The sequence below is a fragment of the Penicillium concentricum genome (genome assembly GCF_028827145.1).
Source record: "Penicillium concentricum strain IBT 3081 chromosome Unknown utg000002l_segment0_segment0, whole genome shotgun sequence".
Lineage (NCBI taxonomy): Eukaryota > Fungi > Ascomycota > Eurotiomycetes > Eurotiales > Aspergillaceae > Penicillium > Penicillium concentricum.
Window position 1 is genome coordinate 891,945 of NW_026622755.1, and position 12,682 is coordinate 904,626.

Below are 12,682 nucleotides of genomic sequence, written 5' to 3' on the forward strand. Positions count from 1 at the left end.
TCTGGGCGTGTCATCACACCCTCCTCAGATCAACTATAAGCCCATCGATGTTGTCCCTAGCGGGTGTTGACTGTTGATCCTGTCATTTGGCATGCACTCAAGCCTGTTGGGAAATGATTAGCACTATGTACTTCCCAAAAGGCACCTCATGGGAAACAGTTAGTTCCTTAAACCCCGACAGATGAGACTATAACCGAAAGCCGACGACACACGATACATAGAAACGTACCAGCCAAGAAGCCGATTGCTCTCAGCTATGTGAGGCATTACTACCATTGGGTAAGTCATTCAATCCATAAGCATCCGGCCCAGGATGACTGCATTGAGGTTGGTCATTGCACTCACAACCTTTTATACAAATCTCGCAATTTCTTCTATAAAAGAGGGCTCCACGGCCCTCAATTTTGAGAACCATCAACGAGCCTTCCTTCTCAGACAACATAGTCTATATCTTCTATCACTTTAATCTTCTCTGCAAGATCCCCAATTCAGTTCCATCATCATGCAACTCACCACAGTTGCCCTTTTCCTCTTCGCTGCAATGGGCGCGGTAGCCAGCCCGATTGAGTCCGTTGAAAACGGCCTCGATGCCAGAGCTGAGGCCGCCGCCCAAGCCAAATACACTGGAGTGAGTAAAGCTAAACATTCTATGTCTTGAGTTCTGGGAATCTCAAATCTCAACTAACGACTCGCAACCGCACTCCAGACATGCACCAGATCGAAGAACGAATGCAGATACAAGAACGACCGCGGAAAGACCACTTTCATCAAGTGTCCTACGAAAATCGCTAACAAGAGGGTATGTTGCCACTAATTCCCAAGTAGACACCTGGTTTGCATCTGTGCTGATCTCCCTCTTTTTCTTTACAGTGCACCAGGGATGGTGCCAAGTGTACCGTCGACACCTACAATAACTCTGTAGATTGTGACTAAATGGTCTCTACGATGTGTCGAGGGGCTTTTGGTCTACTCTGTACTTCTTGTTGATGATATGTGAGATGCCATGTGATTCGAACATACTGTCATCCATCCACAAGGACATTATACATAGGCTGCTCTATGGGCGATACACATACATCCGGTATATACTCGGCTTTGATTATTAGTGGAATTTGACGATATTACAGATGATTACACTTGTTCATTATGTAGCTAAATATATGTGCTTATCAAGAGATGGTTGCTGGTTATCAACTTTTATCCAACCTCTCTTGGTTTTCGGTCCACGAAATTAGCCGTGAGTGTAACGAGATAATTATACACCGATCTGTATCGTTCTTCTTAAATCGTTTACTGTAATATTATAGAGTAAGCTACGTTATATTTATTAAGAGATTCTATAAAAATGAATTTGAAAGCTACCTGTTCCCTTTTGTACTTAGGATAGAAGCCTATATGTATTCACGTTTGATACCACTACTCTAGCCATAACCGGACCAAGGAAGTGTTATTTGGCTTTTGATTGATTTTAATACTAAGGCTAAGTGCGTGTTATCCAATCTTGTGAACATCAGGGTTAAAAGGGGATTTTAGTTGAGACGATAAAATAACATGAGAAAGTGAGGGAGGGAGAGAGAGATTCAGTTTTTCTTGTTGTTCTCCTCGGTGCTTTCCTCCTCCGCGGGGGTTTCCTTCTTCTCGCAGTTCTCCTTCTGTTCAGGAATTTCGGTCTTCTCGGTGCTTTCCTTCTCCTCGGTGGTCTCGTCCTCGTCGGGGGTTTCGCTCTCCTTGTTGTCTTTGTTCTCCACAAGCTCCTTCAGTCGGAACAAATGTTTATCGTTATACAAGACAACCCCACTGTCCTTGAAGACCCTCAGAATTTCGGAGTTTCGCTCTTCCGCCTCGTTAACCATGCGCTCAATGGCCTCGCTGGCACATTCCTCCACAATTTTCTCGCTGGCCTGTTTTGCAGCCTCCTGAATTTCATGGAGTCGCTTGAGCCAATACATCCATCTCCAGGGTGTAAATCCAGACGGGGTTCTCTTCCCAAAATCTGAGTCGATGAAGGTCGCGCCACCTCGGCCGATTTCGCTCGGACAATCATTCCACGAGAGCTCCGAGAGTAGCATGAGGTTATAACCTGCCTCCTGGATCCACGCGTTGGCAGCCGGCAATAAGTGCATACTCTCAAGGTCACAGAGACTCCGTCTTGGGTCTTCATTATCCAGATCACCGGTCGCGCGAAGCTCTTGTCTCGATTCAAACGTGAGACGAAAGAGGACAAGGGCGATCTGGCACATTTTGTCCTTGCAGATGCGGGTTGACGCTAGCTTAGCCAAGAAGGAGACAACATTAAGGCGTTGGGGACCCGACATCGGTGCCCAGCTGTTGATGAATAAGTCGGTCATGTCGGTGACCAAAAATGGTAGGTCATTCCATAACGTTCCTTCGACTGTTCGTGCGATATCGATCCCGTAAAGCCCCCTCACAGGCCTGGTTAACGGTCCCTTTCCCTGGATCCGGAGGATATCAAGAACGAGCCGATCGTGTTCGGGAGTCTCATGCGCCGTGAGGACGCTGAGCTGGAAGTACATGTACCATATCTCACGGAGGTAGTCTTCGAGAGAATCCACCCCATCCCCAACATTGCAGTATCGGTCGCTGATAATCCAAGTTCGATTAAAGAACGCTGCTCCCCGGACCTCATTGTATTCCCCCCGAGCGAGGCTTTGCCGCACATCTGCCCGACTTTCAGTGCGGCCGTCTAGATTGCTGAGGTCGGAGATGCTTTTTGGGGAGGGGCTCAGCAGAGAGTCACGGTAGCGATGCATCTTGAAATGGAAGTTTTGTTGCTTGGCTACTCAGTCAAGGTGTAGTAGTGGGTATGGGAGAGGGAATCAGGTGAGTTAGTTCCTTGTGTGATAGGACCCAACGTGGTTTTAAACCGCGGAGGGGTTCTATCACACAGATGGGTTCAGGGGGCGCCACCCCAGTTCAGACTCTAGGCAGCAGTATAGTAGTTGCAGGATTTTCACAGACTGACGAATAAGACGTCGATGACCGAACCTTTCTCCTGTATGGAGTATGGCGTTGTGTTGCAAGGTCGCTTTCTTTGTTGGGTTGTCGATCACCCGAGTCCCCGGACCCACCCCAATGGATAGGTCTACTCCGTAGCTTAAATACAGCACAAGGAATAACAATTCAATACTTTGGAGAGATATTTTACATTGTTATATTTCCCTCAGTCTAATCCTATCTTATATCTCATTATATTAGTCTGGCGATTATTGCTGAACATTACATTTAGAAAAGCACAAATAAGAAAAGGTTTCTAAAGGTGGTAAATAAGTCTTTGTTTTAATCAAAACTTGATAGGAGAAATAGAAAACAGTGCATCTGACTCTTCGCTAGACGTTGGGGAAGTAGTGGGCTCTACAAACGCCCCAGGGATGCACCGGGGCCGAGAGCTCAAAAATAATACCAGAAGTGTGCGCTAACGCAGAAAATGACGGATACTGATAAGAGTTGACTACTGAGTGCGAGGATTGCATACGGCACAATGCATGACGCTAATTGGAACTTCCGAGACATTACTCCGTGGACCGGTTCTGAATGCCATGTAAACAGTGAGGGTTATCAGCAAATCCATCAAAATACAATGGAAACATCAAGATACAAGGGAGATAAGCAGTTTAATTGATGCGAAATTCCAATAGTTGCCTGCCATAAATGGAGACAGGAGGCACGAGGTCTATGACAAGAGGGAGAATTATGTGGTAAGTGCGTGCATGAGAGATTGACAGGTGCTCGACCTGTGGCAACTATTTGCATTGGCTGTGTGCATTTGTTGGCCTAGATCTTCAGACCTCTCACCGTCTCCCCGTACATGTAGTGTAATGTGACTAAGTATTTGTGGGGTACGGACTAAACTTCGGCGACTTGGCGTCTATAATTTCTTTTGTTGCTTTTACAAGTTGGTGTACTTGTTTAGGCTAGTTTTGGGGGTTTTTACTGTATAGTAGCAATCATGTTACCTACTAGTTGATAAAATCATAGATATGGGTTGACGCCTTGACCCTCCAGCTACAGCAGGGTATACGTTGAATAACTAAGCAACTATGTAGATAATAGTGTTTTGAGACACTAAGAGTATGTCCTTGTTTCTCTTGTCATCAAGTTCATAGTGGCTATTCACATCATGTAGAACATAAGTATGACTGCCTTGCGTAGTTAAATTAAAGGCCATCACACCTTCGGCGCTATATTCGGGCTGAGCAATCTGATCAGCACATCTTTTCGATGCTCTCCATAAGTCCGGGATATGTATAGACCTGGTGAGAAAAATGCGATCACACTGATCTCCTGGGCTGAGGTTGAATGTACCACGCACCCACACTGTTATCTACCTGATCGCTTGTCCACAACAGTCGAGGAGCCAAACTTCCAAATCAGCTTCCGATCTCTACATTGTGCCCCAGCACCAGGAACCACACGCTGACTTAGGCCCAGCTATGGAAATAGGCAAAACACCGACATCTTACGAGTCCAAAAGGATGCACGAAATGGATTTCATCCGCGTCACTTAATATCATCGACGTGAGTTCGATGTAATAGTTGCCAAACCAAATCCCCGTGGACGTGACGATGACCAAGTACGAAGCTCGCTCCTTCGACCCATCCGTACTACTTCCTCAACTCTCGGAAATCTTCAGCTCATACCGCTTGAGATTGTCTATCAGATATGCTCCCTACTTGATATTCGGTCTTTATTCAAGTTTCGTCATGTCAATCGCAGTGCGCAACAAATAGTCAGAGCAAGCCGTAAGTACGAAGCCACAATTACCCATGCTCTCAATGCCTATTGTGTTATACTAAAAACCAATATTGCATCTTGGTTCACAATCTCTGACTTGTTTAAGGCGCTCTGTACGAGGGACTGTCATATCTGTGGGTCTTTTGGCGGCTTTGTTTTTCTCTCGTCACTTGCGAGATGTTGTTTCTCTTGCATTGAGAGGGATCAGATTCCCTGTACCCTACGAGCCTTTTTCACAAAAGAACGCTCTAAATCGAGCCCAATTGGCCTATACAGCTTGGTACCAACGGTGACGTCATTGCCTGGACATATTCAATGGTTGGGATTCAGATAAAGAAAAGAATCCAAATCGTGCCAGCAGAATTTGTTCACCGATTATCCTCACTCCAAAGAAACAAGAGGCTAAAAGTGGCCGCATCAAAGGGATCAGAGACACTACGTTATATGGCGACTGCAGCATTACCCTATTTTGATATTAAAGGCGATGTCGTTGAGAGTGGAAGATACGGCAGTGGTTGCCAGATTGCCGTGGAAAAGTTTGGAGGGGGATTGTCATCAAGCTTTTTATTGACGGATAATTGGACTCTGCGGGATAAAGTGTACTCCTATGAGGAATTGATGGACCACTTTCAGGAATGTCCGGAGGCTCAAAAGCTATGGGAATTGAGTAATCGAGGGGTTGATGTCTGTGACATGTCACAATTCGTCAAGCACGGAGGTGTCTTTGTCCATTTTGATTGGAATTGCAGTTAGAATGTGGCAGTCCGATAGCTTCAAATAAAAAGAAGAGAGTGTAAGTGGTTAGGTGGTCAATCATACATGCTGGGAGTCCCGAACCCAGGGTCACGTGACTTTGTTTGCGCTGGACTTCGGAGATTAGGTTCCTCTTCCTCTCTCTCCCTTTCTTTTTCCCAGTCGCATCAACTATTCAAAACACAATTGCTCTCTCTTCTTGCTTTGTGTTCTACACAACACCCTGCCCCCACATCTAGACCCCACTTTTGGGGCAACAATCTAGATCACGTGTCTGACGATCATTCAGCCCCACACTTTCTTTTACTTCACTTGTCTTTCGCATCTCACAAAGGCCAACTACGAATTGATTCCTTCCTGTCACGCCCACGAAAATCTTCAGACGCCCACGAGAAACCCGACCTGACCCGATAACTTTGGAGATCGGCGCGATCCTTGCGCCCCTAGTTATCTTTCCATGGGGACCGCTTGCAATGAACTACTTGGGTGTTCCTATTGTTCTAGGTGTAAGTTGAGTTATGACTGATTTGATATTGCAGCACCTGTTAATGAACTCTCCCAGACTGCTATGATTGCTGTCCATGATAAGGATTATCTGACAGCGTCCCAGAAGCTACAGGACTATGAGTTTCGCATAACAGTTACTGACCGCAGGCCTGCTCCCGAGTTGTTGGCAAGGCTCCCAAATCCGGATAAGGTCATGAAAAAAGTCAACAAAAAGTATGAACGTCTTGATAAATCAACAACGTTGTTCGACTATCCAATCAACCACCACCTAGCCGGGGGTCTGAAGTTGAATTTGGTTCCAAATTCCTTTGCAAATCTCCCAACACCAGGTGTTGCTGACGACTCGATGCCCGATACTGTCGCTACCAAGGATTACGACATCTATGGCAATATCTTTGATCCGCTTGAAGGCACGTTGATTGAGAGTTTTGCTAAGGGTGTCATCAGTGATGAGGGTCGAATACACGAGGAAGCGTTCGGCCCCTGGGACAGACGTGTCTCAAAGCGACTGGGTTCCAAGAAAGAAATGCCTGTGGATATGAGGGGTAATATGTTGCCTGAGTGAGCTTTGTGAACCTGCACCTTCTCTGTACAATACCCGGTGGCGAAATGGGAAGCATACCAAAGCACATATTTTCCGTTGTATGAATATCTATCGATACATCCCAAGAAACCTCCAAAGAATTGGGAAATGACCATCGCCAAAATGGCTTCTAGGGAGTTTCTGAAGGTGCTTGAAAAATTTTCCGAGCCCAGAAGAAAGTCCCCATCGCCGTGGGTGTGAATGTGGTGGAGTAGAAAGGGAGAAAAGCCTATGAATCGAGGGACCCTAGTCAGGGAGACGGACAGGAGGCAAAATTTGCTCTACAAGATGTGTCTTATCATGCTGAGACTGAAGACCCCGGTCAGCGATACCAATTGTCCCAAATTGGATGCGTACATCAAGAGAAAACAACCTAAAGAAGGTCCACCGTGTGAGCTATCGTGTACCTATTTTCAAGTTAACTCAAATTCTCTTTGTTACAAAACGCCTTGGCAGATTTCCCTGATCTGCCCTCGCCTCCTAGCTGGAATGGATCAATAATATTTAGGCCTAGATGCCTGACCCATGTGCTTCTCGATGGTAAATTTTGCCGACTGCCCACGTAGAGTTCCGCATACATATCACACCATGGAGGCCACCTCACGAGTGCTAAATGTGGATCTACAGTACCGCCAAAATGATGCGTCATTGTGCAGTCCTTCGAATTGGAGATCTAATATTGGGTCCTACTAAGTTAGTAAGTTATTCTATCTATCTACAAGTATCCGTAGAATAGTCAATGAAAATGAGCCTCTGAATTTCGCTATAAATATACGATAACGAAGCACTGTCCAATCACAAATTCCTTGCCACATCTCTCACCGCCACTTTTTGTGATGTATATGCAACTTTTAGTGTGGCTTATAACGTCGCACGAGCCTCCCAAATCCAAAATTTGGTCTGACCTATTATACTACATGCTGCGTCTGCTCGTGCCTATCACATCGTGGCGCATGCAGGGTGATAGAGAGAAAGTGGAGAAAACTTAATCGAATACCTTAAACGCCGTGTTTATATTGAGCCAAAAGAGGCGAACTGGACTGATCATGTATCTATTCTAGCTTTGCCTGGTATCTTTTAGACGACGCACACCATTTCAGATGGGTGTCTGCAAAGGCCAGAATTGCAGTCTCAAGAATCGGCTCGTGGGCATCCCCATTCCTTGAATCGTGGAGTCCGTCATACATCTCCACCGCAGCCGAGAGACAGATATTGTGGATACGACATACATCCTGAATCGTTTTCGGCAACAGCATATCCATGTGATCGACATCCATCCCTGTTTGTTCCTTCAAGGACACCAAGACTGCATTCATAGTCTCCCCATTCCGACGATCTTTCTCTAGGCCAACAAGATCGTTTTGTAGGCCCAGGACCAAACTAACCCGCTTCTGGAGATCTCGGAGGTTGGAGAGATATTCTGCATCGATTGGCTTGTGCAGTGTGCGGATCAGAGTGAAAAATGGATGGATTCCCATTGTCCTACCACGGAATTGCAGATAGGTTTCCAGGTTGTTAGGCAACAGTCCTCGCCGGAATAGGAGCTCATCAAGCAAGCCCTCACACATGTCGCATATATCATTGCTGAGCTCGTGGACGGTAGCTTCAGATAGATCAAGTTGCTGGATGCAATAATCCCGAAAGAAGCAAAGAATTGACGCGACCTTGTTTGTTGGAGAGACTATTCATAAATATAAGCTGAGAAACCTAAAATTATCTCGATCCACGTACCGTCTGCCTTCTTTCCCTGGAGCTTCAAAATCGTCTCCTTCAAAGCAAGTGCGGCGGCAGCTGGTGGCATAGCCTCAAGTATATCATCTGCCGCGCAGTTTGCAGCCAGCCACGCAGTCATGCATATGCGGATGCTCTCCGATCGTATGTCGGGGAAAAAGAGGTTAATTGCACCGGCTTCCGCAAAGCATCTGTCATAAAAGTCTTTGGTATCTCCAGCTTTCTCCGGCTGGATGGATGCCTTGAAATTAGCGTGTGAATAGATGACAGCTGACGGAGGAGCTGGGTTGATAGGGACTATGTCGTAATGAGGAATCTTGAGCTGCATTCAACATATTCAGTCAGCGATTCGCTAAGACACACATGTAGTTGGCTAACCTGGAGAGATACATCGCGGATTCCCAGGGCGATTTCACATAACTTGATCACAGGCTGGTCGTTGAGGCGCTTATAGTTGGATATATGGCCTGTTATATTGATTGGAAGATAAATTCGACCAGCAGGAGAGACGATCCCATCGTGGTGTGAAACGGTATACTCGCACGCAGCCATTTCAGCTCTAATCTTTCAAATAATCGGGAACAACTGACGATTCCTACGGTTTATATATGTTGTATCTACTCGAATATAGCTCGGCTAACACGGGAAAATGGATAACATGGAGAGTCTGTGAACCTTTCTAACAGCCAAGACGTTTTCTTTGTTCATGACGTTAATATGATTTTGAGTATGCACGTAGAAAATTCCCTCATCTATCTCTTACATTATGATAGGTCGTATTATCGACTAGTTCACTTTTATTAGGACTAAACGTTTCTCGGGAAAAGCTATAGACGCATAAATCCCCGTCCGCATCCTATGCGAAGAAAATCTTCCCCTCATCGGACGTAACTAGCTCCGCTAACTCCACCACGTGGAATTTAAATGTGCGGGGCGCTTTGTATGCGTATATGCATACATCCATACGTGGAAAGAGGAAGAGGTGATCGCGGGTTTGGTCGGATGCTTTCCCCCACTCGGTGTGGGCCAGGCTAGATGAAGCAAGAGACACATTGGATAGATATCCACGCTAGTATGTGGTGGCTTATGAGTTTGTGTCGGGGTTCTTCTAGAAGTCCAGGGATTAACACAGCAGCCTGTTCAAGCACTGGTCATGCGACGCCGATGTATCCGGATATGCTTATACAAGCCTACTGATCAATATAGACAAAATCCTCGAATAGGACCGGGACGGACAGGTGTGGATGCCCGGTCATCCACGGAAAGACGTGCCTTCCCAACCGGGAATACTCAAAATTGCTACTAATGGAAAAAGCAAGTTATCTATTACTAGTCTCAATAGATAGTTGTGAACTGTAGCCAATAGACGTTGAAACACAATAGTGCTCAATATCCGATATACGACGCAGATTACAAATTACAATCGGCCAGAGATGATTAACATGAAACATGTGGATGGGTCATCAATGAAATACTCATCGGAGCCGAGAGCAATGTCTCCTAGGAGATCAGGTTCGGTGATTATGAAGCATAATACTTCCATATTACTTCTACTTCTACACTAGTATAGTGTATCTTCGCCTTCCACTAACTAGTTACTGTTTATAACTGCTTTATTTCAGGGCAAACAAGCTTTCTTTCTAAAAATGGGTAAACTATCAATCATATTTTCTAGCCTTATCTTTCATTGACAACCTGATTCTTACGTGATGGGATACCTCTTGGCGTATCCTTTGGTAATATGATCTCCAGAGATATAGTCAGGATCTCGGGAGAGTTTGGGGGCGCCTTTTGTGCCTGAGATGATCAGTCACGTCCTTTTTTCCTTTCGACCTTGTTTTTGCAATGGCCACAATAGTCAGGAGTTGTGATAAAGCAGTAGATGCATGTTCAAACTATCCCGTCCAGGAGATCCTAAATTGTCGCATCTGAGTGACAAGTCCATCCATACCTAGTGGAAGGTCCAATACCAACTACTCTAGCAGCAGATCCGTAGTCGGTTCCAGGACGATCATATGGGATCAGACTTCAAGGGACTAAGGTATTCCTGAGGCATCAAAGAAAATGTGCCTCAGGTTGGAATATTGATCCTTTATACTTCTAGCCCTACATCGGGCGAGGGCAATCGAATATAGAGCTATCGACAGATATGAACACTCTAGGAAGGTATATCCATATTAGGTGACTACGGCATGTATAGAGGCACATTAAACAATCGGGACTGTGGCGACCTTTACGTGTTGACTTGGCGTGGTGTAGGGATTTGTTGTCCTGCATATGCATCAATTGATGGTGCTGCGAAGGGGAAAAAGACATCTGAACAGGTATCCAAAAATACATCGAAAAAGGACTCCAAAAAGGGACGTATTGTGTCGACGTATCTAAAAGTGCCAATGATGCACACAGGTCAATCAAACTACAATGGACCGGGCTCAAGGATTTTATATCGTAACAAGTAGTGGAGAGGCACCGGCAAAAGCACCCAAGTGGGATAATATTCAAAGTAAAATAATAAGCCCAAGTCCAACCTCAAAAGCCTCATGCCTATCAATCTCCTTGAAGTATCCGGTCCGAATTGGGGAGCAGGGGAAAGGCAAAATGCATCATCTACATAAAAGAATCGTATTTAACTAGCAAATTGGTTGACATGATAAGGAATGTTGAATGCTACCAATAATCAGTTCCCTAAGACAGCCTGGCATCGGATAACTGCGCTAAGATCGCCTCGCAATCTCGGTCTTCTCTTCAAGAAGGTTGCCAAGGCGTCTTGAAGCTCCTCGTCGTTGTCAAAGTTGAGCTCCGCTTTACTAGGCACGGCATAATCAAGTGGATTCTCCACATCTTAGAGGTCAACTGCTTGCTTGGCATCATGTCGTTGGTGCTGGGACAAGATCTTCTCCCGTATGATCCATTCAGCACTGAAAAGCTTGACAGGGTACCCGTTGATATCCTGTGTCACTCGCGTAGCTTCTTGAAGGTTGTATTGCGGCCGGTTTGGCCAGCTTTGGTAATCGAATACCTCGAGCTCGATAAGACGCACCTCGCCTCCATCAAATCGGACTTTGTATCCGGGAATAACGTGACCGAACTGTTTCACTGGGCCAAACTCAGATGGAAAGGAAGCCAAGACTTTGTTTGTAAGGAGATCGGCTGCGATGGCTCGGTCATCGACACGGATCACGAGATCGATATCTTCTGTGGCTCGCTGGGGATCGGGTGCCGTGAGGCATACAGCAGCACCACCCATGATAGCATAGTCGGTCTCTAACGAGTCCAGCCGCTCAGCGACGGTTGCAGCGACATGCTCCAACTGTACCTGTCGGAGCACAGGAGCATTGAGAGGTTTATGTAATACTCTGACCGTGAGTTTGGGGTGGTAGGGTGAGGAGGATGCGGCGCTTACTACCGTTGAATATGGGAAATCGGTGCAGTAAGTGCAGAAGCAAGACTGAGGGATGATGTGAGTACATGTCAGGCGTTGTGCGGAGAATAGAACTGAGAGTCAGAGTGAGAGAGAGAGAAAGAAAAAGAGAGAAGAGAAAGACCAACCTTGAGAAGGAGCTGAGGTATATTTAGGTAGGAAGGCTGATAGGTTTGGCTATATGTATCTACCTAATTTGGACCCCTGCATTACCTTAGAGCCTCACAGGGCTTTGCAGGTGATTATGTACTGCCTGAGGTGATCACCTGAATCTAGATACAGGTAACAGACCTCCAGGCTTCTCGGGTGTTATTATCTTAGCCAATGAGCTGTTACTTGAGGCGCTTACTTTTTAATCGGTTAAATTGTTAATCTCTCGATCTGGACCTCAGACTCAATATGCATGGCCTTTTATGCGGGCTCTAAAAGCAGGCCATGTATAACACTCAAAAGTCAAGGGATGAGATGAAATGTATTTAATGACTCTCCGACCGTGCTTATGTACTCTACTATTCTTTTTTCCTTTCTGTTGGTATACGCTACAATTTGATCGATTCGATCTAAGATGTTAGAGACGATATATTAAAGATTCGATTTTTCTTAACTCCCAATCTAGTCACATCAACCATACATTTCTACGTCTGTATCTGTGCCTAAGACCTTTCTAGTTGCGGGTATAGTGAGGTTTAGCCAGTAGCGAGTGCAAAAAAAAAAAGAACATGACGTGATCATCGCCAACGCAAACAGGCAACTATATTGCACCGAATCCCACAATCAATGCGGCCAGATAAGATCGTTTGGAATGGTCGACTTTAGATCCACTTTCTTGATAGCGGAGCTCAAGGCAGGAGTGTGGGCCACCAAGACAGACTAATAGCTTCGGGTCTTGGCGTGTCGTGTCATGGACAGAGTATCGGGAAAAGAGTTATGCTCA

At 45.7% G+C, this 12,682-nt stretch overlaps 5 protein-coding genes across 5 annotated transcripts; 2 read left to right on the forward strand and 3 right to left on the reverse strand.

Moving 5' to 3' along the window:
• Positions 1 to 502: 502 nt before the first annotated feature.
• On the forward strand, positions 503 to 933 carry N7517_003919 (uncharacterized protein; the record flags this gene model as incomplete). The annotated part of the gene is made up of 3 exons (XM_056721649.1): positions 503 to 628; positions 707 to 799; positions 871 to 933. The coding sequence occupies 3 exons, from the start codon at positions 503 to 505 to the stop codon at positions 931 to 933; spliced, it is 282 nt and encodes a 93-aa protein (XP_056577899.1).
• Positions 934 to 1,580: 647 nt separating this feature from the next.
• N7517_003920 (DUF3632 domain-containing protein) lies at positions 1,581 to 2,771 on the reverse strand (the record flags this gene model as incomplete). The annotated part of the gene is made up of 1 exon (XM_056721650.1): positions 1,581 to 2,771. The coding sequence occupies one exon, from the start codon at positions 2,769 to 2,771 to the stop codon at positions 1,581 to 1,583; it is 1,191 nt and encodes a 396-aa protein (XP_056577900.1).
• A 3,208-nt stretch (positions 2,772 to 5,979) lies between these two features.
• Positions 5,980 to 6,578, forward strand: N7517_003921 (uncharacterized protein; the record flags this gene model as incomplete). Its single annotated transcript, XM_056721651.1, has 2 exons — positions 5,980 to 6,012; positions 6,069 to 6,578. The coding sequence occupies 2 exons, from the start codon at positions 5,980 to 5,982 to the stop codon at positions 6,576 to 6,578; spliced, it is 543 nt and encodes a 180-aa protein (XP_056577901.1).
• Positions 6,579 to 7,648: 1,070 nt separating this feature from the next.
• N7517_003922 (terpene synthase family protein) lies at positions 7,649 to 8,879 on the reverse strand (the record flags this gene model as incomplete). The annotated part of the gene is made up of 3 exons (XM_056721652.1): positions 7,649 to 8,277; positions 8,328 to 8,649; positions 8,706 to 8,879. The coding sequence occupies 3 exons, from the start codon at positions 8,877 to 8,879 to the stop codon at positions 7,649 to 7,651; spliced, it is 1,125 nt and encodes a 374-aa protein (XP_056577902.1).
• A 2,290-nt stretch (positions 8,880 to 11,169) lies between these two features.
• On the reverse strand, positions 11,170 to 11,958 carry N7517_003923 (uncharacterized protein; the record flags this gene model as incomplete). Its single annotated transcript, XM_056721653.1, has 2 exons — positions 11,170 to 11,729; positions 11,940 to 11,958. 2 exons carry the CDS (start codon positions 11,956 to 11,958, stop codon positions 11,170 to 11,172), a joined length of 579 nt encoding a protein of 192 aa, XP_056577903.1.
• Between the last annotated feature and the right edge of the window lie 724 nt (positions 11,959 to 12,682).